This window comes from Heterodontus francisci, chromosome 20, assembly GCF_036365525.1.
Source record: "Heterodontus francisci isolate sHetFra1 chromosome 20, sHetFra1.hap1, whole genome shotgun sequence".
NCBI lineage: Eukaryota > Metazoa > Chordata > Chondrichthyes > Heterodontiformes > Heterodontidae > Heterodontus > Heterodontus francisci.
The window spans coordinates 36694343-36721785 of record NC_090390.1 but is presented as its reverse complement, the minus strand read 5'-3'; the positions used below and the strand labels follow the sequence as shown (position 1 = coordinate 36721785).

The window sequence follows — 27443 nt, the reverse complement described above, 5'->3', positions numbered from 1 at the left end:
GTCATTTGATAAATAGTATCTTACAACAACTTTGTATTTATATAGCACTCCTCACATAGTAGAATGCCTCAGAACATTTTGCAAGTGGGGCAGAAGACCAGAATATGCAAGCGGAGTTGGACACTGCAGTGGACCAAAATCAAAGACAAAGATACATATTTAGGAGGTTTTTGAAAGAGTAGCCAGGTAAGTTGGATTTGGGACACTGTTCCAAATGGCAGGGGTGCTACAGTTGAAAGAATGGCCTCTGGTAGAGCAGGTGATGAGCAGTAGAGAGGAGATGGAAAAGCAAATGATGAGAATTGAGGCACAAAGCAAGAAAAGATTGTGCAAATAAGGTACACAGAGACTATGCGTCACTTTCTCTCTTTCACTTCATTTCTCTTACTCTCCCTTGCTTAATCTTTTGTTCTTGCCTTTCATTTGTTTGTCTCTGAAACTACAGCTGAAGAGAAGCACCTGCATCAAGCTCAACAGCATTGCTCGAACTCCTTTGACAATAGTTTTAGGTGAGAGCCAGTGTTTCGAAAGTGGGATGGTCAAGCCATAATGCTCCCATTACAGAAAATGAGTGAGTTTTAAAACAATGAAATCTGCTCACCTCAAAAGAAATAACTATATTTCCAATAGCTATTATTCATATGTGACTATTGACAGTGAATGGAGGCAGGCAATTTGACCTTGGGAGACATCACAACCAAGCCTGACCCCTTTCTCATCCAATATCCCATGCATAAGCAATTTAGCATAAGTTGCTGAACAGTGATCAATCGTGAAAACTTTGCCTGATTTTCCCCATCGTAATCCAAGGGAGCCAAGACCAACTGTAGCATCTCCACTGCTATTGTGGCTGAGATCAGCTAACTCAACATATTGAAGCTGAGATTCACTGGTCTTCAGAGCTCAGCTACTCACTAAAGTACTAAGATGAGCAAAACTATCTTCAAACTAGCCCAAAACTGCAGTATGAATGATAAATATCACATTAATGAGGAACCAGAAATATTTTATATTTTAAGAAAATACAGAACAAAGTTTCAAATAACCAATAAAACAAAACAAGTTCCATGAAACTCAAACTACTGTCTAGTTATTCATATTCATGTAGGCTCTGATTTATTTCCTGATTCCTTTGGGGTAACATTAAATGATTAAGGAGTTAACTACATTCCATTGAAATAACTTTCTGCAACTACTATGAAATAGCAATACAAAATAATACTTCCTGTGAAAAACATAGAAGTTATGAGAAAGCAGAGGCTGTGTAACTTGTGGCCCAGGGCTCTAAATAGCCCCAAGTCCTAGTAACTCTGTTCTAGATTTGGACAGGGCCATTTTAAGCACTATTTCTTGTCTCACTGGTGGAAAAATCTTGCATCGGAACACCAAGATAATCAATTTGAGACTTATGCAAATTAATGAAAACATGGATTTACATTTTATAGGCTGGATCTTTTCCTCATCCAGAAAGTAGGTTTTGTGGCGCAGGGGTGGGGGCCAGAGAATCGGAGTGGAACCACTTGTCATGGAACCCGACGCTGCGAATCCCAGTTCCCCGGGGGCGGGATAGGCTGACGACGATCTTCTTGTCCAGAGACCAATTGAGGCCCTTAATTAGCCTATTAATGGCCAGGTAACGGCCTCTTCCCGCCGCTGCTGGGATCTTAGCAGTAGCGAGGGGGGTTCCGTCGCAAAGAGAGGATGCCTTGTAACATGAGACACCCTGTCTCTGGGTTTGGGGGTGGGATCCCTACTTCATGGCCAAATTGTAACACAGGGAGGACTCTCACCAGGAATAAATGAACCAACCGGGACCCAAGGCCTCTGCAGTGCTGGCGAATAGAAGGTATGGGGGGGGCAAGGGGATGGTGCAGTGGGGGCAGAGAAAGGCGGGCAGAGCAGGCGGGGGGGGTCAGAGAGCGGAGGGGGGAGGGTCAGAGAAAGAGAGAGAGGGAGGGAGGGGAAAGAGAGAGAGGGAGGGAGGGGAAAGAGAGAGAGGGAGGGAGGGGAAAGAGAGAGAGGGAGGGAGGGGAAAGAGAGAGAGGGAGGGAGGGGAAAGAGAGAGAGGGAGGGAGGGGAAAGAGAGAGAGGGAGGGAGGGGAAAGAGAGAGAGGGAGGGAGGGGAGAGAGAGAGAGGGAGGGAGGGGAGAGAGAGAGAGGGAGGGAGGGGAGAGAGAGAGAGGGAGGGAGGGGAGAGAGAGAGAGGGAGGGAGGGGAGAGAGAGAGAGGGAGGGAGGGGAGAGAGAGAGAGGGAGGGAGGGGAGAGAGAGAGAGGGAGGGAGGGGAGAGAGAGAGAGGGAGGGAGGGGAAAGAGAGAGAGGGAGGGAGGGGAAAGAGAGAGAGGGAGGGAGGGGAAAGAGAGAGAGGGAGGGAGGGGAAAGAGAGAGAGGGAGGGAGGGGAAAGAGAGAGAGGGAGGGAGGGGAAAGAGAGAGAGGGAGGGAGGGGAAAGAGAGAGAGGGAGGGAGGGGAAAGAGAGAGAGGGAGGGAGGGGAAAGAGAGAGAGGGAGGGAGGGGAAAGAGAGAGAGGGAGGGAGGGGAAAGAGAGAGAGGGAGGGAGGGGAAAGAGAGAGAGGGAGGGAGGGGAAAGAGAGAGAGGGAGGGAGGGGAAAGAGAGAGAGGGAGGGAGGGGAAAGAGAGAGAGAGAGGGAGGGGAAAGAGAGAGAGAGAGGGAGGGGAAAGAGAGAGAGAGAGGGAGGGGAAAGAGAGAGAGAGAGAGAGAGAGGGAGGGGAAAGAGAGAGAGAGGGAGGGGAAAGAGAGAGAGAGGGAGGGAGGGAGGGGAAGAGAGAGAGAGAGGGAGGGAGGGGAGAGAGAGGGAGGGAGGGAGGGGGGAGAGAGGGAGGGAGGGAGGGGGGAGAGAGGGAGGGAGGGAGGGGGGAGAGAGGGAGGGAGGGAGGGGGGAGAGAGGGAGGGAGGGAGGGGGGAGAGAGGGAGGGAGGGAGGGGGGAGAGAGGGAGGGAGGGAGGGGGGAAGAGAGGGAGGGAGGGAGGGGGGAGAGAGAGGGAGGGAGGGGAGAGAGAGAGGGAGGGAGGGGAGAGAGGGAGGGAGGGGAAAGAGAGAGGGAGGGAGGGGAAAGAGAGAGGGAGGGAGGGGAAAGAGAGAGGGAGGGAGGGGAAAGAGAGAGGGAGGGAGGGAGGGGAATAGTCAATAGATTAGTCTTCTCATTTAAAGCTTCTTCACAGAAATGCACACTTGTTGTTTTGATTAATAGTGAGATAAATTTTCAATGCCTTTATCTTTTTGAAATTGTCTCACCGATCCCTTATGTAAGACAAAAATTGTAATGTGGCCCCCCACGCAATAAGGTTGGACAACCCTGTTTTGAACTGTACATTCTAAATACAAAATTGTGATCATAATCATTGAAGATAAGCACAATTTCTTCCCAACGCGCCAAGGCAATTAATGTGCTGTAAAAGACAATCCATTGTGGATAGTGATTCTATCCTCATTTTGAGGTTCTCTGTATCAGGTTGTTAATAGAGTTATGACAAATATAAATTAATAGATGACTGGCATGAATTACAAATAAATCAATCAAGTGACCATAAAGACAAACCATACTGAGTAGTTTATGAACATCAGATTTGTACTCTACTAAGCACACTTTGGAACATACTAAATATACAGGAGTAAATTTCCACTGGGGTTCTCTCGTTGTCGTGCCATAACTTCAACAGATAAGCAGCAGAAACATCAAAAGGGGGCCATTTTCATAATTTTTCCATGGCTCTTCTGAAGAAGTAGTACAGTCAATTTACTTTAAAAAATTTTTAATCATTATGCAGCATATATCATGAAGATACATGGCATCACATGACCTATCCAAATATAGTAATATACACACAAAAGACATTTACCTTTCTTGATGCATCATTCATAAGTGGTACAATCATCACCGCAATATTGTTATGGAAGTTAAAATGTGGCAAAGCCACTAGCAGTTCACAGAGACATTTTATAGCCACTTCTGCAAGACCTTTATATGCTTTTAATGAAACAACATCACTCTTCTTTTTCTTCATCTGCTTCCAGTCTGGGTGAAGAAAAAGGAAAATATGCTTAAATTTGAAAATGGCAAAATGCCAATAAGGGCTAAATTCAGCTTGCTTCTTTTATTAATGCTGCTCTTCATTCTACTGTTCTAATCTCCATGGCACCAACCAATATTGCACAATAAAAGCCTGTTTGGATATGGTTTAAAACAGCAGCAGTAACTGAACATTGAACTCAATTCACCAACTCACGCCACTTAAACAGAAGTCTGTCCTTTATTAAATATAGCTCTGACTGCTACAGGTCTGAATTGTATAGTTATGCACAACTCATTCACAAAATCCTTGAAACACTATACTGCAGCTGAAGCTTTGAATCAATGCCAATTAATTGGGCCCTAATCAAAATATAGATTGGAATCTACAAAAAACTATTCCTAGTCTCCACAAGAGTCAATTTGAACTTTCTGTTTCACAAACTCCCTATTCTCGTGGCTGCTCTGTGTTACATTTGAATGCAATGCTCTTGGCCACTGGGAAACCATCAAGACTAGTCAAATTCATGACACATAAGATGGTCAAGACTTTTATTTCACAAAACACAAAAGATCAGTGTAACTACACACACACAATCAGCAGGATTAATGCTGATACAAGATTCTCAAAAAGTGTGGTCACCTCCCAGTTACGTGCTCAACTCGAACCCTGAACAAATCTTGTTGGATTCCATCCACCCATGACCGCCCTGGTCAAAGTCACCAACAACGGCCTCTGTTAGAATGTCTGTCTGATACCAAGTTGTAGCCAGAATAGCCATTAGGAAGACCAAAGACCTCTTACATAGTTCCTGCCAACTCTAAATCTTTACTTCCAGATCTATCCCTCTTCCCAACTCCTCACTTGTGCTGAACCAAACAGCATATTATCTCGAATCCTGTTTAACATTGAGCTAAGCTTCAAACCCAATAATGCTGTCTGTCATCAAAACGGTTTAGGACTCCCCCAACTTAGCTTAATTCCACTGCTGCTGAATTACTATCTATTCTTGCATTACCTAGAGACCAGAATTCTGCACTGTCCGCTGCTGATCTCCTGAGCTTCATCATACAGAAAATGCAACTTGCCCACATTCTGTCCTGCATTAATTTACACTAGTCTGTCACGCTGGTGCTCAATGACCCCTTTCTTGAAACACATTAAAATTATCATCTACAAATGGCCCTGCCAAACCTGTCTTTGAATATTTTTAAGGCAGAGGTAGATAGATTCTGGAGCAGCAAGGGGGTGAAAGGTTATCGGGGGTAGGTGGGAATGTGGAGTTGAGGTTACAATCAGGTCAGCCATGATCACGTTGAGTGGCGGAGCAGGCTCGAGGGGCCGAGTGGCCTACTCCTGCTTCTAATTGCATGTTCGTATATTCTTCAGAGTTTAGAAAAATGAGAGGTGATCTCATTAGAATGTATAAAATTCTCAGAGGGCTTGACAGAGTAGATGACGAGATGCTGTTTGTCCTGGCTGGAGAATTTAGAACTAGGTGCCATAGACTCAGGATAAGGGATCAGCCATTTAGGACTGAGACAAGGGAAATTTCTTCACCCAGAGTTGAGAATCTTTGCAATTTTCTATCCCTGTGGATGCTGTCAATGAGTGTAGTCAAGATGGAAATTGATGGATTGTTGGGAATCAAGGGATATGGCGAGAAAGTGAAGTTGAGGTAGATGATCAGCAATGATTTTACTGAGTGATGGAACAGACTCAAGGGGCCCTGTGGCTTAATCCAGCTTTTTTTTTAAGTTCTTGATGTTCTTATGACCCATTCCTTATCCTTTTTTCCTGATGCATGGCTCTAGTCCATCCCCGCTCCCTCCATTCCATCATTATTGGCAAAGACTACTCTCAGGAACTCTTTCTCCAAACTTCATTGCACTCACCATCTCCTCCCTTCAATGTAGTACAGATGGAGTGCTGCATTTATTTAAAACGCTTTCGGATGAGACATTAAATTGGAGCTGTTTGATGGTTATCGTGGATGCAAAAGATTTTAGGTTACTATTTGAAGAGGAGGAAAATTCCCAGCATCCTGGTCAACATTCATCCCTCAACTAAACACCTTATCCAAGAAAGGGTGGAAGGACAGTCCTAGTAACTACAGGTCAGTTAGTTTATCAGTGGTGGGGAAGGTTTTAGAAACTATAATCAGGGAAAATATCAACAAACACTTCGAGAGGTTTGAGTTAATTAAGGATAGTCAGTATGGATTTGTAAAAGGCAGATAATGCTTGACTAATCTAACTGAATTTTTTGATGAAGTAACAGTGAAGGTTGGGAATGTGGTGTTGTTAATATGGATTTTATGAAAGCATTTTATAAGGTACCATTAAGGTACCACTAAAAGGCTGGTTAAGAAAATTGAAGCTCATGGAATAGGAAAATCTGTCCAATTGGATAAAAAATTGGCTTAAGGACAGAAAACAGTGAGTCGCAGTAAATGGTTGCTTTTCAGACTGGAGGATGGTAGACAGTGGTGTTCCCAAGGGTCAGGGCTAGGATCACTGCTTTTTTGATTTTTTATAAATATATAAAAATGAGTTGGATCTTGGAATACAGAGCAAAATCTCAAACTTTGCTGACACCACCAAACTTGGAGGTGCGGCAAACACTGATGATATGAACTGCCTGCAATTGCAACAGGACATAGATAGGCTAGCAGAATGGACAGGGACGTAGCAGCTGGAATTTAATACTGAGAAGTGGGAGGTGATGCATTTTGGCAGAAGGAATAGGGAGAAGCAATATATACTTAATGGCACAGTTCTAAAGAGTGTGCAGGAAGAGGGACCTGGGGGTGCATGTGCATCGATCTTTGAAGATGGCAGGCCATATTGAAAGAGTGGTTCATAAACCACCCTTCCAAAACTGCAACCTTTACCAACTAGAAGGACAAGGGCAGCAAATGCATGGGAACACCACCACCTGCAAGTTCCCTCCAAGCCACACACCATCCTGACTTGGAACTATATCGCCGTTCCTTCACTGTCGCTGGGTCAAAATCCCAGAACTCCCTTCCTAAAAGCACAGTGGGTGTACCTACCCAACATGGACTGCAGCAGTTCAAGAAGGCAGCTCACCACCACCTTCTCAAGGGAAATTAGGGATGGGCAATAAATGCTGGCCTGGCCAGCGATACCCACATCCCATGAACGAATAAAAAAAAAACATATGGGATCTTGGGCTTCATAAATAGAGGCATTGAGTATAAAAGTAGGGAGGTTATGCTCAACCTCTACAAAGCTCTGGGGAGGCCCCAAATGCAGCACTGCATCCAGTTCCAGTCACCACACTTCAGGAAGGATTGAAGGTCCTTGAGAGGGTGCAAAGGAGATTTATCAGAATGGTTCCAGGGATGGAGGATTTTATTTACAAGGGGTTAGGTTGGAAAAGCTGGGTTTGTTCTCCTTAGAACAATAGGAGATTGAGGGAGAAATTAATAGAAGTGTATAAGATTATGACAGGCTTAGATAAGTTAGACAAGGAAAAGCTGTTCCCATTAACAAATGGTGCAAGGACTAGGGGAGACAGATTGAAAGTTTTGGGCAAAAGATGGCGGGGGAACATGCAGCAGGTGGTAACGACCTGGAACTATCTGTCCACAAGAGTGGTGGAAGTGGAAACGATCAACAACTTCAAGAGGAAGTGGACTGCTGAAATGAACTCGATGGGCCAAATGGACTCCTTCTGTGCTGTAAATGACTCTATAAAACAGAATAACTGGGTATCGATCCATTTGTTGTTTGGAGCATCTTGCTGCCATGTTTGCCTACAAAACAATGACTACCCTTCAGAGGTAATTAATTAGCTGTGATGTGCTTTGGGACATGAAAGGAGTTATATAAATGGAAGCTCTTTCTTTTCTTATAAGCATTAAAAGTACTTGTTAAAAGTATTTACTGAATCAGTTTTGACCATTTCTCCCAATTCTCAAACTCCTGCTCAGCATTTATTTTCTCCTACACGAAGAACGTTTTCTGTGAAAGGCACAGCACAGATACAAGTTATTGTTACTGTTTCTTTTTCCTCTCTCTTTTGGAATAACAACAGTAAAAAGTATGGAATTTGGAACTGATATTTCACAACTAGTTAGAATTATTTCCAAATCACTGATTGTATAGCAGATACAATAAACATTCAACCCCTAACTTCTTCAAAATCAGTGCCCAGAATTATGACTAGGAAATGCAGCCCAATCTCTAACACCATATTACTTGAGTTCAACTCATGTCATGTATGCTGTGGTTCTCACACTGGGGTCCATGGACTGCTGGAGCTCCATCAAGACCTTCCAGGGGAGTCCAAGAAATAATCTCTCTAGTGGGACAGTAAGAAAGAGAAAAACACAAGGGGGAAGGAAGAAAAAAAAATGGTAAGCAGGCCACTTGGTATAAATTAACAGTAATTAGTATTAGTCCTGCATGAGTAGCTGATAAGATGTCCACTTCGAAGGTCCCGAATACTCAGCCTGATTCACAGTAATGGGTGCTTCGGGTGCCACGGATTTCAGCGGAGCCTTACATTTACTTTCAGCGAGCAGGGAGGGGAGGCTGGAGGCCCTCTACTATTGTGATGCTAGGCTTGACTTGCTTAAATCTTCCATGATGTTACAATAATGTAAATTACTCGAATGATTAAATAACACTGAGAAGCTAGGCTGCTTTTGCACAGATCTGTAAAATATTCCTGAGACTATTACGTTCATCAAGTGAGTGCTCTGTCAAAAAACTAGAGGGAAGGAAACGCGTCTGTTTATGGGAGATTTTTTAAAATTAAGATAGTAACTTGCTTTGAGCCCATTAAATATCTAAATATGGTGTGACTGCTGTTAATATTGATTTGGCCAATAGCTGTACTGGATCTGATTGTGAACTGACTGGGTTGGTATGCCATTAACAGACAATATTTAACCACATTAAAAACAGTTGCATTGGCATTAGAATGTTAGTGAAGTCACATTTATCCTTTATATCAGTGAAAATCTCCTCAAATTGCTACTCTAAGTAAACAACTGTTTTCTTAAAAGCATTATTAAAACATTCTTTGCATGCAGTACTTTTCTATAATGAGTATAGCTTAGATTGTGGAGCGGGTGGGGGGTGGTCATGATTACTAAACTATTCGAAAAGGGATCTTTCAACCAAAAAACTTTTGAGATCCACCGATGCAACAGACCAATCCTATCACATTAAAATAGCAAATGCACCAATTATCACTAAAGTAAGCCAACTCTAGGTGAATCAAACTCATTCAGCCTGTTTATTCCAACATAATGTACGTATCCTCTCTGTTCCAAGTGGTGAGGTTCCAGCCTGCTCAGTCTAAAACTATTAGGTATACAATATTTTTGCATCAATATACAAGTCTTCCCTAAGCAGCTATCTCTGCCCTAGTTAAAATTATTAGCTCATTTTCTTAAGAACGTTTCATAGACATATAAACATATATAGTGGTGTTGTAAGCATGAAGTACCTTTAACAGTCTGTTCAAGATTTTCCAGGTAAAACTTGTACTGACATACTAATCCTTCTTCAAATTCTCTCAGATGTTTGGTTTCTTTTTTAACCTGAAAAAAGATACAGTACTTTTATAGCTTGCAAATCTTTTTTCACCCATTACTCCAGTGTGGGTCATAGCTGAACAACTCAAATTTTAACTGTTGTAATAAAGGTCAGAGTTGCAACTAAATGCAGTATAACAAGATGATCCCCATTGACACCGTATAAGGAACTTGTGTAAACAATTAGTTAGAGGCTAATTGAGGAAACTAGTTGTAGACCTGCAATCAGAAAAAATAGCAGGAAACTATTGGTTTCTTTTTCCTCTTATAATTTGACATTTTGGAGTGTTACATCCAAAATTATATATGACAGATCTCCTATGGCATTGAACGTAGCAAACTGAATTATCATGTTATCAATTCTTCCAAGCCTTTCAGGGAGATGTTTCCCATCAGTGCAGCCCTGTAATAAACAAGTGACAGACATTGTATTTCCAAGGGCAGCACTTTCATTACGTTCCCTGTAGAAATATATCCAAAGAAAAGGTTCATAATCGATGAATGTTCAGCAGGTATTTGGCCATGAAAATTACAAACTATATGTTAATGGTTGTTGGTGCCATCAGTATCAGAAATCTGTGGTGGTTGTATCTTTCAAAGAAGAAACACTGTTGACTTTGGTGGTGTGTGGGGTTGGGGGGGGGGGGGGGGAGGGAAATAGAGTAGGAATGTGGTTCTAGGGCTAAACTTTGCATCCATGGAAGGTGACCCTAACATCAGAAGAGGGCCCTGGGCTGGAAGCCTGAATATCTCTTCACTGTTCCATGTCAGCCACCTCTTGGTGCAAGAGAAGTATGCCATCTAGCTGACACCATAAAAAAAAAAGAATGTGCAAAATGGCAGCAGTTTTATAATGTCTGAAATGATGCTCCCCCCAGATACCCAACTTAGGTTGGTGTCATGCTTGATGGGCCTTCAAGAAACGTGTAAGTGAGCCTTCCTCCTGATACCAGCAAACCTCCTCATTTGCAGCCAGGTGTCAGGGACCTGGGTGACTCCACAAACCCAGCTGGCAACCTCCTTTGATGCAATGTCTTTTACTTGACAGTGATTTTCAGCTCTACATACCTTTCCATGGTGCACCTCCTGCAGCAGGACATCCATAACTTCAACATCAAAGATAGAAGTGCTACCTACATCTTCATTATACACTGCACTACTAGCGTAATGGCTAGCTCCAGAACTGAGTGTAATACAAGCCAAACTTCCTGGTTGAGCCCTTCTTGTGCCTAAAGCTTAAAGCCCACTAAAATTAGGAGTAAATTGGGCCAGGTCAGACCTCTCTGCTGTAGCCACAAGCGAGCATATATACGGAACTAACATAAACCCATTTTTCTAATTTGCCAAAAACTAGGGCTCGTACGTCTGAAGTGTGACAGATGGGAAGAGTACACCAGACGTACTGTTTTTAGAATATACCAGTTGACCTCCTGTGGTGTTGTACATGTGAAGGCAAGACCAAATGTTTTCAGGTAAAGCAGAGTTAGAGGACATACAGTTTGAAAATTAGTCCACATATTCTATATCTCTGTACAAATGTTTGTATTTTCCTCAAATTCCTATTCTTGCGTTTATAATAGAAACAGTCTATGTAAACTTGTCATGCTGTAACTACACCCTCCCACCAGTGATGACACTGCAGCAGCGCTACTGTGGAAAGGAGAAAGTGTAATTACAACATGAAAAGTTTAAAGTCAGCTCCATTTTAATGTGGTCAGAGGAACTGATAAATGGAAAAAATTGACAGGAAGCCCATGCAGATGCAAGTTTAATACATTGAGAGTCAACTCCAACTGGTTTCAAAACCATAAAAAGAGCCTTCCAGATGCTATAATGGGAATAAAACAAAAATAAGATCCAACAAAAATTTATGATATCTTCATTATCCATAGTGGCATGCAAGTAGAAATAGGCCATTCAGCCTCTCAATCCTGTTTAATTCAGCCATTCAATTAAATCACGGTGCATCTATACCTCTACTCCATTAACCCACCTTTGCTCTATACCCAATAACACCTTTCCTGAACAAAACTATTGATCTCAGTCTTGAAAATTTCAATTGACCCAGCATCCAAGCAAGGGGACAAGTTTCAGATTTCTACCATCATTTGCGTAAAACAGTACTTCCTGATTTTATTCCATAATGGCTGAGCTCTAAATTTTAAGATTATGCCCCATCAGATGAAGTTTCTCTGTTTCACCTTTCCTTGACAGCACCTTCCGAACCCCTGACCTCTTCTGTCTAGAAGGACGAGGGCAGCAGGTACATGGGAACACCACCACCGGCAAGTTCCCCTCCAAGCCTCCAGTCCAGGACTTGAGCAGCACAATCTAGGCTGATGCTCCACTGCAGTACTGAGGGAGCACTGCACTATTGGAGGTGCTATCTTTCGGATGAGAGGTTAAACCAAAGCCTGGTCTACCCTCTCAGGTGGCTGTAAAAGATCCCATGACATTATTTTGAAGAGAAGCAGGGGAGTTATGTCCCATGTCCTAGCCAATATTTATCCCTCATTCAAAAATCACAAGAAACAGATTATCTGGTTATTATTACATGGCTGTTTGCGAGCGTTTGTTGTGCGCAAATTGGCTGCCACATTTCCTATATTGCAATAGTAACTACACTTCATTGGCTGTAAAGCGTTTTGGGACGTCTGCTGGTCATGAAAGGCACTATATAAATACACATCTTTTTTTTCTTTCAAGTCATGCACCACCCTGACTTGCAAATATACTGTGGATTCTTCATCATTGCTCGGTCAAAATTCTGGAACTCTCTACTTAACAGCACTGTGGGAGTACCTTCATCACACGGACTGCTGTAGTTCAAGGCGGCAGCTCACCACCATCTTCTCAAGGACAATTAGGGATGGACAATAAATGCTGACCTTGCCAGTGACACACACATCCCTCGAACGAATAAAAAACCTGATCAAATTCCTTAATTATTTTAAGTACTTTGTTTATATCACCCCTCAATGTTCTAAACTTAAGGAAATACAAGTCAAGTTTATACAACTGTTTTCATAATTTAACAATGAGAAAAAATTGTGTTTATATCTCACTTTTCATAACCTAAGGACATCCCTATAAAGTACTTTCGAAGTGCAGTCACTATTATAATGTAGGAAACATGGCTGACAATTTGCACAAAGCAAGGTCTCACAAAAAGCAATGAGATAATGATCATATAATCTGTTTTAGTGATGTTGATTGATATCTATTTGCCAGGTCAATGATAGGAACCTCCTGCTCCTCTTCAAACAAGTTATGGGATCTTTTAACATTCAATTGAGGGGGCATATGGGGGCCAAAAATCCTGGTATCATTGTGGTGAATCAGCACTTCCAAGGCCAATAAATCTTTCCTAGGGTTTAGCACCCAAAGATGAATGCAGTACTCCATATGGGGACTGACCAAAGCTCTGTATAACTGAAGCATCACTTCCTCACTTTTGAATCATAATCCTCTTGCAACAGAAGCCAACATTCCATTAGCCTTTTTGATTATTTTTGTACATTTGCACTAGCTCTTAGTAATTTATGGATATGCAAATCCCTTTCTTCCTCTCCATCTCCCACCCTCACACCATAAAGGAACTATTCTGATTTGTTTTTGCTCAGATCGAAAGTGGATGACCTCACTTCACCACATTGAATTCCAACTGTCATAGTTTTACCTATTCACTTAATCTGTCTATGCACTTTTGTAACTTCCTCCTCCCATCCAAACAACTCACTGTGCCTCTAATTTAAAAATCCTAATAGGATCAGGACGGACACTCTTCTGTTTCAATGCAGAGAAACTCAGTTTTGCAACTTGGAAATTCTGCAGATTATACGCTCAAATCTACAGATGCTGTAAGTGACTTAAGTGTTTTGTGAAAATAATAGGCTTTTCAGACAGGCTGAGACTGTCAACTAAAGATTAAATGAAGGTATTAAAAGACACAAAAACCAAGTCAATGAGTAAATCAAAACATCATTGTGAAATATGTATATTTTCATGTTTTTATTTTGATAAAACCTAATTTTAGATAGACATTTCAGTTGCTAAGAAAAATAAAGATGATTTCCCTTTCCGAAAAGCTTGGAGTTACTCAACTGATCTTTCCTTACATTACAATGACCACACTTCAAAAGTACTTCATAGGCTGCGAAGCACTTTGGGATGTCCCAAGATTGTGAATGGTACTATGTAAATATAATGTCTTTCTTTCATCGGTAGATTTTTCAGAGCGACTATTCAGGATTGATTGTTTTCAGAGATGATTCTACAGTTTGAGTGGCAGTTTTCTAACTGCTTTCCTCACTTTCGATTCACATCTTTTTTACCTCTCGAGTTCTGATTTGCTGCTTCTTTGCACCAAGCCAAAATGTGACACAAAAAGGGCACATGCACTAAATACAAGGTTATATGATAAGTAGGTCGGTAGATAGTTGAATTGATAATCATTTTATATGGTTTGTAATAATATGCTGACTGTAGTCAATGGGTTGGGCTCAAGATCAGTATCACACTAATTTAATCATGAGAAAAAATTGTAAATGCTGGAAACATTAAGCACATCAGTCAGCACCTGAAATAAGAAAGACTGTTGCTAATGATGCTGATGTTTCTAGCATTTTCTGTTTTCATCCAATTATATTATTGCGGCTTCCCAGACTATTATAAATTCAAACAACGAAAAGAAACAAAGAACCATCACAAACCCATGCTAATGTTTTATGAAATATTTCTGAAATTCCTGGAAGAAGCACCATTACAATTAGTAAACAAGCTAACAGTTCAGCACTATAAATTCCAAATTTGGAATAATATTTATACCTACATCAATTAGATTTACACAAATTTTATTCACAGCTCTCAATATAGTTAGTTAATCTTACATTGGAGAAATTTCCCCAGATTAGTCTTTGCTAGTTTCGAAGCAAACCAAATTCCAAACAACAAACTAAAAGCTGGAAAAGGTTCCAGTGATGCTTAGGGTTGTGCCCACAACTGCTACAAATATTGCACCACTAGATGGCGACAAGAGCAAAGCATTCTTTCATAAACAATGACAGTACTTGCAAAAATGTATTTAACAAAACAAGTACTCACATGAATTGGTAAATAATCCCAAACAAATGTAATTTATTTTCAAAAGAACTTCCTCCTTTATCTGCTCTTTGAAAGCAGCTATTTTACTCGAAAAAGATGTACATTTCTGAACATCTAAAGCAGTGTCCATCTTAACACAAACATGAATTGGCAGACATGAATGAATGGCAGGATGCCAGAGACAGACATGTCAGAGGTATGATCCGAGTATGGCTTTTCCACTTCTATGCACTGGAATAACTCCCTCATACACAACAAAACTGAGGGAGAAGGAAGAGTACATTCCCCTGGAAATGTTCCTTTTTTAAGTATATGCACACACATCAGATGCGAACAGAAACCGTAAGGGGTTACTTTTTAAAAAGGGAAAAATGATAATTTTGCATTTTTCACCATCTCTGGCCAGAAAGACCTGCTAGAAGATGCACAACAGTGGTTCAGGAGAATCTGCGCTCTGACTTTCCTTTGCTGTGGGGATATGAAGCTTTCATTTAGCATTTATTTAACAATCACAACAAACATTGGAAATCTTTAGTGTAGAGAAACACAGGGGTAACCCAAATTTGACTCTTCTGTTTCTGTCTGTAAGCTGTAATTACTATTGCAACAAATCTCCAAACTTCAAACAAGACTTTTAAAGAAGTTCATTTGGTATCAAATCGGTCTTACATGTATTATTTTGTGCATTCTCCTAAACATCAAATCAAAGAGATTTAAAGCATTTTATAGTTTAAAGTCATGACATGAAAACAAAAATTCAGTATTTAAATCCCACACCTTTAACATAGCAAAACTTCTCAAGGAGCTTCACAAAAGCATCACCACTCAGAATAACAGCACAAGATCTCCCTTGATACTATTCACAGATACTGATCAGAAGTGGGGCTCCAGGAAACAAAGTAAACATTTTCAATACTGGGAACACCCAGTTGCATTTGCCGGGCATATAGAGGTCATGTTTCCTACTTCAAAACCATAGCCCTGAAATTCTTAGGGCTGGAGTATAGGTGCAATTGCAGAAACCTGAAAAATGTTGGAAGGGAAGGCCCCAGCTTAATAAGGCAAGCTCAAAAAAAAGAGCAAAATTCTAACCCATGGCCACTGAAAGATGGAAAGATCACTGTGCAGACAAACGTATTGGACAGATTTTCAAAAGACAACAGTTTTTTTTGGGGTATGTTTAAACATTTGTAAGATTTTATGTATGTTACGTTACGACTTTTTTCAGTATTATATTTCCAGGTTAATAAAACAAAACAGCAGCTAAAAAGATTTGCAATGATTTTTGAGAAACTTCATTGAATTTGCTTTCTCCAACTTTCCAGTTCTATATTGATAAATATTTGCTGAAGCTTCATGGGCAGTTTTTCTATCTGCTTGTTGCTCGCCCATTGGCTTATGTTATATTATGGGCCATTAACTTTGGTTCTTTTTGTTTTACAAACATGATATTTAAATCAATGAAGTTCAAACATGACACACACTTTATGCAAGATTTAAGTGGGACATACGTTTTTCATACATATCTGATGCAAGCTAGATGTGGGAATTCTCATTATATACCAGTTATTAATTACCAGTAGATATAGATTTCTCCAAACATATAGCAGCACGGCTGTCACAACATAAAGTATATTATATACCGTTGCACTGTGTTGAACTTTAACTCAAATTTGTTCAGTACCTTTGCAGTTTTCTCAGCTTCAGTTAGAGGCCGTATCCTGTAGGATGGTGTGATGTCTTTAAAGACCTCCAACAAAGATACCATCACCAGTTTTCGCACTGTTACTGCAACATTTGGATCCTTTTCTATTAGCATTGAACGCAGCTCCTTCAGCTTTTTAATCTGTGAACAGATTAACAGAGTAACAGCTTTAAGTCAATTCTTTTGTCCCTCAATTTAAACTTTGCTCCAAAGTATTTTTTTTTAATACAGAAAAAATTCAGGATAGGGATAGGGTCACTTAGAGATACACATGATAAACTCACAGGAAATGGCGGCAAAATGCCATACGTTTCAATTAGTTACTTTGCACCAGTATTTATCAGAGAATCCAACGTGGTAGACATGACAGTAGAAGAGAACAAGAAAGATAAAGATATTTAAGATAGAAAAGCAGGGGTGGTTGGGGGGAGGGAATGTTGATAGATAAACTAATCAAACTTATAGGCGGATAAAACCTGGACCCGCATGGATTGCATCTGCACATATTAAAAGAAATTAGAAGTAACAGAAAGGGTAGCTAAGGGCAATGCAGTGGACAGGATATATTTAGATTTCTAAAAAGCTTTTGATAAAGGTATCTCATAGCAGAAACATGACTAAGGTCAGTACATGTGGAGTTAGGGGACAAGTAGCAGAATGCAGAACAAGCTGGCTACAAAACAAAGCAGAGAGTAGGGGTTAAAAGGTGGTTACTCAGTTTGGCAAAGGGCGAGAAGTGGTGTTTCACAAGGATCGGTGTTGGGACCACTACTGTTCATGATTTACATAAGCCATTTGGAGTTGGGAATTGGAAGTGCAATTTCAAAATTTGCAGATGACACCAAATTTATTTTTTTTTGGGCGGGGGGGGGGGGGGGGAGGTGTAGTAATAGAGGGGTCTACACCAAAACACAGGAAGACATTAATAATCTTGAAGAATGGGTGTGTAATTAGCAAATGAACTTCAGCATAGATAAGCATGAGGTAGTACATTTTGGTAGGATTAATAATCAGGTTATTCCTTTGAAAATAAATGACTAAAAAGGGTAGAGGAACAGAGGAATCTGGGGGTATACATACACAAATCACTAAAAGTAGTGACACAGGTTAATAAGGCAGTAAGAAAAGCAACAAAGCACATTGGTTCATTTTTAGAGGGACAGAATTAGAAAGCAGGGAAGTTATGTTTAATTTGTATTGAACCTTGGGTAGACCACCACTTGTGGAGTAGAGTCAGTCATACAGCACAGAAACAGGCCCTTCGGCCATCAAGCAGCTATATATTCTAATCCCATTTTCCAGCACTTTCCCATAGCCTTGTATGCTGTGGCATTTCAAGTGGTCATCTACATACTTCTTAAATGTTGTGAGGGTTCCTGCCTCTACCATCCCTTCATGCAGTGTGTTCCAGATTCCAACCACCCTCTGGGTGAAAGGTTTTTTCCTCAAATCCCCTTTAAACCTCCTACCCCTTACCTTAAATCTATGCCCCTAGTTATTGACACCTCGCGAAGGGAAAACGTTTCTTCCAAGCTACCCCCCCTCATAATTTTGTATACCTCTATCAGGTCCCCCCTCAGCCTTCTCCGCTCTAAGGAAAACAACCCTAGCCTATCCAATCTCTCTTCATAGCTGAAATGCTCCAGCCCAGGCAACATCCTGGTGATCTCCTCTGCATCCTCTCCAGTGCAATCACATCCTTCCTATAGTGTGGCGACCAGAACTGTACACAGTACTCCAGCTGTGGCCTAACTAGCATTTTATATAGCTCCATCATAACCTCCCTGCTCTTATATTCTATGCCTCGGCTAATAAAGGCAAGTATCCCATATGCCTTTCTAAGCACCTTATCTACCTGTGCTGCTGCCTTCAGTGATCTATGGACAAGGACATCAAGGTCCCTCTGTACTTCCTAAGGTCCTACCACCCATTGTATATTCTCTTGCCTTGTTAGTCCTCCCAAAATGCATCACCTCACACTTCTCAGGATTAAATTCCATTTGCCACAGCTCTGCCCATCTTAACAGCCCATCTATATCGTCCTGTAATCTAAGGCTTTCCTCCTCACTATTTACGATACCACCAATTTTCGTGTCATCTGTGAACTTACTGATCATACCTCCTATATTCACGTCTAAATCATTAATGTACACTACAAACAGCAAGGGTCCCAGCACTGATCCCGGTGGTACACCACTGGTCCAATCGCAAAAACAACCCTCGACCATCACCCTCTGCCTCCTGCCACGAAGCCAATTTTGGATCCAATTTGCCAAAATTGCCCTGGATCCCATGGGCTTTTACCTTCTTAACCAATCTCCCATGCGGAACTTATCAAAAGCCTTACTGAAGTCCATGTAGACTACATCAACTGCCTTACCCTCATCTACACATCTAGTCACCTCCTTGAAAAATTAATCATGTTTGTTAGACATGATCTGCCCCTGACTAAGCCATGATGACTACCCTTGATTAATCCCTGCTTCTCCAAGTGGAGATTAATCCTGTCCCTCAGAATTTTTTCCAATAGTTTCCCTACCCCTGATGTTAGACTCACCAGCCTGTAATTACCTGGTTTTTCCCTGCTACCCTTCTTGAATAATGGTACTGCATTCGCTGTCCTCCAGTCCTCTGGCACCTCTCCTGTGGCCAGGGAGGATTTGAAAATTTGTGTCAGAGTCCCTGCTATCTCCTCCCTTGCCTCACATAGCAGCCTGGGATACATCTCATTTGGGCCTGGGGATTTATCCACTTTTAAGCCCGCTAAAACTGCTAATACCTTCTCCCTTTCAATGCTAATTTGTTCGAGTATATCACAATCCCCCTCCCTGATCTCTACACCTATGTCATCCTTCTCCATAGCGAACACAGATGAAAAGTAATAATTTAAAACCTCACCTACGTCCTTTGGCTCCACACACAGTGAACTGTGAACAGTTCTGGTCTCCATATTACAAAAAGGAGATGCTGGTACTGGAAAAGGTACAAAAGACTTACTGGAGTGATACCAAAACTAAGAGGTTTTACCTGTCAGGCTGGGGCTCTTTTCTCTAAAAAAAGAGAAAATGAGGGGTGACCTGTGGAGGTCTTTACGATTGTGGAAGGGCTTGAAAGGAGTAGAGAGAGATGATGTTTCCACTTTCAGGCGAAACCAGAAGTAGGGGCCATGAATACAAGTTCTTATACAAGTTAAACATAACAAATGATTAAATTATTTTTGGAGGCTGTCCCTGTTCGTCATGCGTTCTTTAAACCCTACTTATAAGGTCTTCAAGATAATGGAACAAATCCTCTTGGAGGTCAAAAATGTGCTTTAATACTCTCCCAAGTTGACAGTTAAAATATACCCACATGATTTCATTTTGAATTAGATTTCAAATAATTTTCATGCCAGAGGTATAAGAAGGGACATTATGAAAATGATCTCATGCATTAACTAAACAAGTCAGCTGCTCTGTGCACAGATATCATTCAAAGGTTATCTGTAGCATTAGGATACCACTTGCATACGTTCCATAATGTCCCAAATGCAGTACGAGATATTAGCAGGTTCTTGCAGAGGATCATTACACATCAGCTCAAATACAATCTGCTTTACAATGCCATCAAAAACACAAAAGTTAAAAAAAACCCTCAACAAATATTTATATTTACAGGCTTCTAGTGAAACAGAGTCTATCAAAAACATTCCCACATCGCAGATAGAAATCAGTCACTCAGCAGCAGTTACCTGGTTACAGTTTAAGATTATTTTCCTTAAAACACAGAAGTGCTTACATTGTTGTCCGGTTCAGTCAAGATGGACGATGCCAAAGAGGCTATGTGGATCTTTTTTTCTTGTAACGTCTTTCTTCTCAGCAGTAGTAACTTCTCTGTGGTCAATATTTGAACAGGCTCCTTTACAGCAAATATTTCCTTTCCTGTAGATTTTAAAAATTCCACTTTTTTTTCTCCTCAGATAATCAGCAAATTTGTCTCATCATAAAATTGATTAGGATATATGAATTTAAACTTTGTTCAACTCTTTTACTTTGTTTAACATTTGCAGCAAGAAATAATTTTTCAACAGTCAAGTTTGAGCAGGATTCAAACCCATTTTCTGGAGATGAAAGAAAACCACTCAGCCCCATAATCTCTGCACCTTATTGACAATTACAAACTCTGATTAAGAGGGACAAAATATGCATATATTTATTACGCACATTTGAAATATCCGGAATCATGAAAGAAATTTTCCTTTCAAGTTGTAGTATTGCAGTTACTTGATAAAATAAATCTATTTGAAAATAACACTGAACTAACTGTTTGAGACAGGCTTAATTACACTTGTTTGGTCTAGCTTGCTCAATTTTAAAAAAAATCAATCAGCACCAAATTTAATTGATAAGGAAAGATCCCCCAGATGAAAAGGCAATTATATATTTATTTGAAATCTATTTCATGTAAATATATATATACACAATTTTTTCAATTTATGAAAGGCTGCCAACAGCATTTGGACAAGTGGGAAATTTACCCTTCTAGTAAAAGCAGATTGAAATAGAGTTTTAAGTGCGAGACTGAAGCAGGACAGGACTGGAGTGTCATAAATAAGTATGTGTACTGCTTCCTTTCAGAGGCTTAGAGTAAATCACTATCGAAAACGTGACCGAATCCCATTTGAAGAAAATCCATCTGCTCTACCAAAGTTAACAACCGCCTGTCAGAATGGTAGAAGTGGGGAGACTGGCAGGAAGAGCATTAGCAAATTTTGATTACATTGGTGTTTGGAAATCTGATGGACCTGTAAGTTACAATGTCGAAGCAGGTAGTACAGAAAGGTGCTAGGACTATACCTCTTGAGCTAATACTCACAGTTCTCCCTTTCAGTCAGTTACGTTAAGTAGGAAGATATAATATTTAACACATGTTCTTCGTATGATGAGAAACAGAAGCTTCGTCTGTGAAATGTTGGTTCAGTTGGATGTCAAAGATTCCATAACATTACTGAAATAAGAGGTGGGAAACGACCTTGCCACCATTCATCAATGGCTACTACCAAAGGACAGCTTAAATAGTCATTTGTCTTCTTACTGTTTGTGCAATCTACCTGTGCACAAAAATGGCTGCTACAACTACACTATATTTCAAAAGTAATTTGTTATCAAAGTGACTCCTGATAACGCAGCGGCCCTCTAACGTCATCAGAGCCCTACAAGCTGCGCACATGCACAAACGGTCTCCTGCACTCAGATGCTGCGCATGCACAGCCTACGTATTGTCTTGCCAGGACTAACAGACACATGTCAGCAAATGCAGCCATTTGTTATATGTGAAATGTTTTGTAATATACAAGGGGCAATCTTTTCTCTTTCAACAAAGTGACCTGGAGTTTCCACTAGGTTGCATTTCCAGTGCAATTCTCCCAAAATTAGTCAAAACAGCGCAAAAGATCGAGGAATTTCAAACGCAAATTGCATTTCCGTGATCTTTTGCGCTAGTTTAAAAAACACCACGTGAGAGATCAGTCCTGCCAACAAAACTGGCCACGCCCCTAGACTGAATTAATGACCTTTGCAGGTTTCTGTTAATTGCGGACCTGTGAAGATGTTCTGAAAATTAAGCTTTTTGGTGCAAAAGTACTGATAGGCACCTTTAAAAAGCTTTTATTTTTAATTTACCAAGAAACTAACTACTATACACCAAGTAACCAGTAAGTGATTCTGTATGGCTTTTTTAAAGTTATTTTCAGTTATTTAAAATTGGGTTACTCGCAGATAGTGGACTAGACACAGATTAAAAAGGCTTTTTTTTGTGATAAACCTATTTTCAGCTGTATTAATAAAACTGTAGCATGTTACTGTTCTTAAATATGATCATGCAATATTTTCAATGCAAAATGTTTTCAAAAATGTATGTTCTTAAACACTGCCCATTTGCTGGTTCTGGGAAGATTTTATATTTGCTGATATGCAAATTAATTTGAGGGCAACACGAGCAAAATGACCATTTGGAGTGTAATTTGTGCCTGGATTGCCAATTGTTCCCAAAGTAGAAATTCTTGGCCAATGTATATATGGATATATAAATGACAGATTGACATCTTGACAAGTCTTTCCCATGTGTGTTGTTTCAGGAATGTGATACAAGCTAATCAAGTGCTAGTGTGATGTATGCTTCGTATTTATGAACTTCAAATGTGACACTTTAGACATACCAGACACAAACCTTTTTTTCTAATATGTTGGGAGTTTTTAGAAAATCATTTTCTTACCATCCTCATGTTGTTGATTTTCCTCAGTCATCTCTTCTTCTTTCACTAAAACTAGAGAAAGTATGCTAGAATCAGTACTTGCACTGTTGGTGGGCACAACAGTTGAGTATATTTTTAAAAAAGTTACATATTGATCTGATTGGAATGTAAGTACTGCGATGACGTGGCACTCGAGAAACCAATATTTTTAGACTACAAGACAGATATTATTTGACTCAGCAAAAAGTAAAATTACCACAACAGTGAGTGTTGCATAAAATGTTTTAAGTTTTGACTCCATTCTCATAAATCTCCTGACAACCTGATTTCCCTTTATGGCCCCATACTAGTCAGGCACTTCAAAAGCTATCTCCTCCTTAAAATGCTCACTCTCTCAACCCCTGTCCTTATCTTCAACCTCCTGTTCTTTTCTTTTCCAAGGTCCTTGAAAGTTTTGTCACCTCCCAGATCTGTGCCCACTCTCCTGCAACTACCTGCTTGAATCTCTCCAATCAAGTTTCTGCCCCTCCCACAGCACTAAAACAGCCCTAACCAAAGTCACAAATTCTCCTTGACGGTGGCCATGGTGTATTATCCTACTTCGACCACAAAGGTGTATTTGGCCTTCAACAGATCAAATGCACCTTCTTCCTCCAATGCTTCACCACTCTTGTCTAGGTTGTCAGACAACTTTGACCCACTCTTACTTATCCAATTGTAGCTAGGGGATGAAATGTCACATGGATCTGAAAAGTTAACTCTTGTTTTTCTGTCCACAGATGCTGCCTGCCCTGCTGAGGACTTCCAGCATTTTCTATTTTTGTTTCTGATTTCTAGCAACTGCAGTATTGTGCTTTTGTGTTGCTGTAGCCAGGGTATGTCCAGCAATTGACTCTCTTCCCACCCCAAGCGTCATCACCTCTGCAGCCACCAAATATCCACCACTGACCCTGATTTTCCACATGCTGCCCTTTGGTGACATCAACTACAGATAATGCCAACTTCTATATGTATGCAGATGACACCTATCATGCTCCCTCCACTGCACTCTGTGCTGTGAAGCTGCTAATCTGACATCCAGTCTTGCATGATCTGTAGCTTCCTTCAGGAAAACAATGTGAGATCAATGTCAATTCTTCCTCCTCCTCTGCACAGTCACAGACTGAAACAATTTATAGCAATCTTAAAGCTGAGCTTCTGATCCCATATCCTTTCCATCACAAAGGCCACTTACTTCAAACTATGGTAGTCTATCTGCTGCTGAAACTTTTATACAACTTTGATACTGCCAGACCTAATTACTTCAATACTCTTCTGGCTGGCCTCCCATCTTGCATCCTCCATAAATGACATCTCATTCTCTGCTACCCATATGCCACTCCGCACTAAGCCTTTCTCCCCCTTTATCCTAATGCTCAGTGAGCTACATAGGCTCCTGATCACCTAATGCCTCAAACTTATTATTCTTATATTTAAATCCCAGTATGGTGTCTGTCAACGCTCCCGATCTGTGTAACATCCTCCAGTGGTACAATGCCCTTACCCCTGATCTCTCTGTTCCCCTGACTCTGCATCTCATCACTTTCTTCGTGCCAGCATAGGTGACCATGCATTCAGCCACCAAAGGCCCTATGCTCTGGAATTTCCTCTCTAAACCCCTTCATCTATCCCTTCTCTTAACTCCTTTAACAGCCTCCTTAAAGCTCCCATTTATGACCATTTAGCTACTCCTCTTAAGCTCTCTTCCTTGGCTCAGTGTCCAATTTAAGTGCATTGGGATTTTTTTTTAAATCGTCGACAATGCTACAAGTTGAGATTTCAAAATTTGTGCTTTTCACAATACTAACATAAATCCAATTTAAAAATCTTACAATCAAAACACAAATCACTAAGAAAATAATCTTTCAATTGCTCATCGATCTCGTAGTTCTGAAGTTAAAGGACATTTTACAAGCTAATTCCATATTAATAAGGTACATATTACCCTGTTAAAACTTAGTTTTTAAATTAATGAAGAAAAGTGGTGTCTACCATGTATTAACTAAACTGTATTATACAATATTAATCTTAATTCCTCTGTGAAGTTATTATTTAATACCAGAGAGATGGGGTTCAACAACTATTCGGGAGTTTTCTCTCCCAGTGATCATTTTATTTACAAAGTAATTCATGACAACGCTACTTCATCAGACACGTCATCAGGATGCGCCGCGGTGCGCACATGCGCAGACGGTCTCATCCCCCTGCGCATGCGCTGCGGTCTGGTTTACCAGGACCGCTTTGCGCGTGTGCAGATGACGCGGTACGCACATGCGCACACAGTCTCCTCATCGCTGCGCATGCGCTGCGGTCCGACCTGCCAGGACCGTTGTGCGCATGGGCGGATGACGTCATCGCGTTATTTCGTCTTCCTCGCCGACGCGCCAGTTTGGCCTCTGCGCATGCGTCAAAGCTTCGGCGCGACTTTTTGAAAGTGGAAGGAGGGGAGGTTTCGTCGGGCATTTTCTCGCATTTTATCTGAATTATTTATTCGTTTTGGAGACTTGCTTCATTTTTATTTGACACAGGAGATTGTTCCAAGGTAAGTTGCTCTGCCTTTGTAAGTTGCTCTGAAAACATTTCCATTGTCTGGGCCACCACATGTTCTCCAGTCTCTGTTGTGAGTTGCTCTGAAAACATTTCCATTGTCTGGGCCACCGCATGTTCTCCAGTCCCTGTTGTGAGTTGCTCTGAAAACATTTCCATTGTCTGGGCCACCGCATGTAGCAGGATGAAGGCACAGTGACTGTGATTTCTGGCGCCAAACAGTACACACTGCAGATACATGATGGCCAGGCTACCTGCAGCTGCATCTTCTCCATTCAGACTTTGTTGCCCTGCAAACATGCTGTTGTTGTGCAGAGGCATCTGGGTCTGCCTTTGGACAGGCTCACCCCCAATTGTCGCTGGCGTGCATCTCAGACACCAACGACGACAGGCATGGCTGCTGCCATTGTGATTACAGAGGAACAGCCAAGGCCCCTCAGCCACAATGAAAAATACCGCTTGCTTTCAGATCAATTGTACCAGCTACAACAGGCCGTTCTGCAGAGTGGAACGGCAGCATTCATGAGGAGACTGGACTGGCTGCGGTAACAGACTCTCCGCTGGCAGCAAGGACTGGCTGATGAGATGGAGCCATTTACTATGCCCAACAATTGCCCGGAAGCACCTTCGGATAGAGGTGGCCGCGCGCTGGACATCAGTCACGTGTCACAAACCCTGGATCCTGAGCGTCTCACCCCCTGGCCTAATGATCTGATGGACCATACATATGCCTGCCTGTTCAAATCTCCACTTCCCCTACCTGCGGTACCCTCTCCTTGCTGCTCAGTTACACAGTCACCTGCTCCTACACCCATCAGGGCAGTGCACATGGACACACAGTTACCTGCTCCTACACCCATCAGGGCAGTGCTCATGGGCACACAGCCACCTGTTTCCCCATCCGACGTTGAAACAACCATGCAGAGCCTTGTGAGACTCCGCAATTGCCAGTTGCTGCCTGTCAAGCAGAGAGGGCGTCCAAAGGGGTCAAGCACTTGGGGAACATTCATCAAGAAGAGACTGAGCACTAAAAGAAACAAGCATGCCGTGTCCAGTGGTAGCAGAAATGTGAATGCTCTTGCTGTGAACACAACTGGTGATAGTAGTAGGCAGGATTAAATGGGAATGGATGGAAAGACGCACGAGTAACATAACCACTGGCAGGGAACTGCTGGGCTAAATGGCCAGCTTTATGTTCATAGCCCAAAAGAAATGTGCTTCTTTTCCAGCACCCTCACATCATTCATGGTTTCCCTGAGAGCAGCATTGAACCATCACGAGATAGGGGCAGTATCATCCTGCCTCCTACAGCTGAGGTGGGAGCTAAGTGATTCATTGGCGGTGTTATCAGTACATGCCTTTACTGCAGAACACAAAGCATGCTCAACAGTAATTTCATTGGAGGGAGGGAAACTCTGACACTGATGTTCTTTCCTTATTTTCTTTCATGTAAAACGTGCCCTTGAGAAAACAATCCTTGACACTTAAGGACGGCATTCAAGCAAAGGAGGCAGTGCGGGAGAGGACGCAAGGATGTGCTGATTCCTGCATCTGAGATGGGTAATAAGTGCTTCATTGGCGACGTTATCAATTGGTGCCTTCACTGCAGAACTTAAAAAGGTGTGCGCAACAGTAATTTCAGTGGATGGAGGGAGGCAAGCTCTGACTCTGATTTGCTTTATTTCTTTTCATGTGAAACATGCCGTCGAGAAAACAATTCTTGAGACTTAAGGTCAGCATTCAAGCAACGAAGGCAACTAGATCATGCTGCGGAGCTCATCACGATGTGGAAAGGAACATTGCATTTATGGATGAATTGGGAATGCACATTGGGATGCGTTTGGGGAACATTCACCAAGAATAGACTGAGCTCAGACTCTTGTGACTTTGCCTTCTTCACATGGACAATACAGTAGTGGAATAGAGAGCCAAGTGTTTATTCACCACAAGGCTCTCCAGGAACAATCTCTTTAGCTGTGCATAGCAGAGACTCGGCCTGTCTGTCTAATGGGAATGCTGGACACAACACTCACGTATCCATGCACAGCAGTTCCTCTGATACTTAATGAACTTAATAAAACTTTTCAATAATTAAACCCAGAATTGTTGAGGTTTTGTTTTGCATGCTATTTCCCCGACTTTGCAACTGCACTTCAGATATTCAACTATGGTGGGGGGGGGGGGTAGAGGGAGGGGTGGGTGAAGAGGGGGAGGA

At 41.5% G+C, this 27443-nt stretch overlaps 2 protein-coding genes across 2 annotated transcripts in view; one reads left to right on the top strand and one right to left on the bottom strand.

The window, feature by feature from the left end:
• Positions 1-23995, bottom strand: part of LOC137380867 (nucleolar complex protein 3 homolog) — a 54473-nt gene extending 30478 nt beyond the window's left edge. Inside the window, 6 exon segments of the mRNA XM_068053276.1 lie at positions 3860-4035; positions 9515-9608; positions 16390-16551; positions 20188-20330; positions 22664-22746; positions 23937-23995. Of these exon segments, the coding sequence (XP_067909377.1) occupies positions 3860-4035; positions 9515-9608; positions 16390-16551; positions 20188-20330; positions 22664-22746; positions 23937-23995 (717 nt within the window).
• A 131-nt stretch (positions 23996-24126) lies between these two features.
• The window catches only part of LOC137380866 (solute carrier family 35 member G1-like), an 18019-nt gene continuing 14702 nt past the window's right edge, over positions 24127-27443 (top strand). Inside the window, exon 1 of the mRNA XM_068053275.1 lies at positions 24127-24154. Within this exon, the coding sequence (XP_067909376.1) occupies positions 24127-24154 (28 nt within the window). The remainder of the gene's footprint in view (positions 24155-27443) is intronic.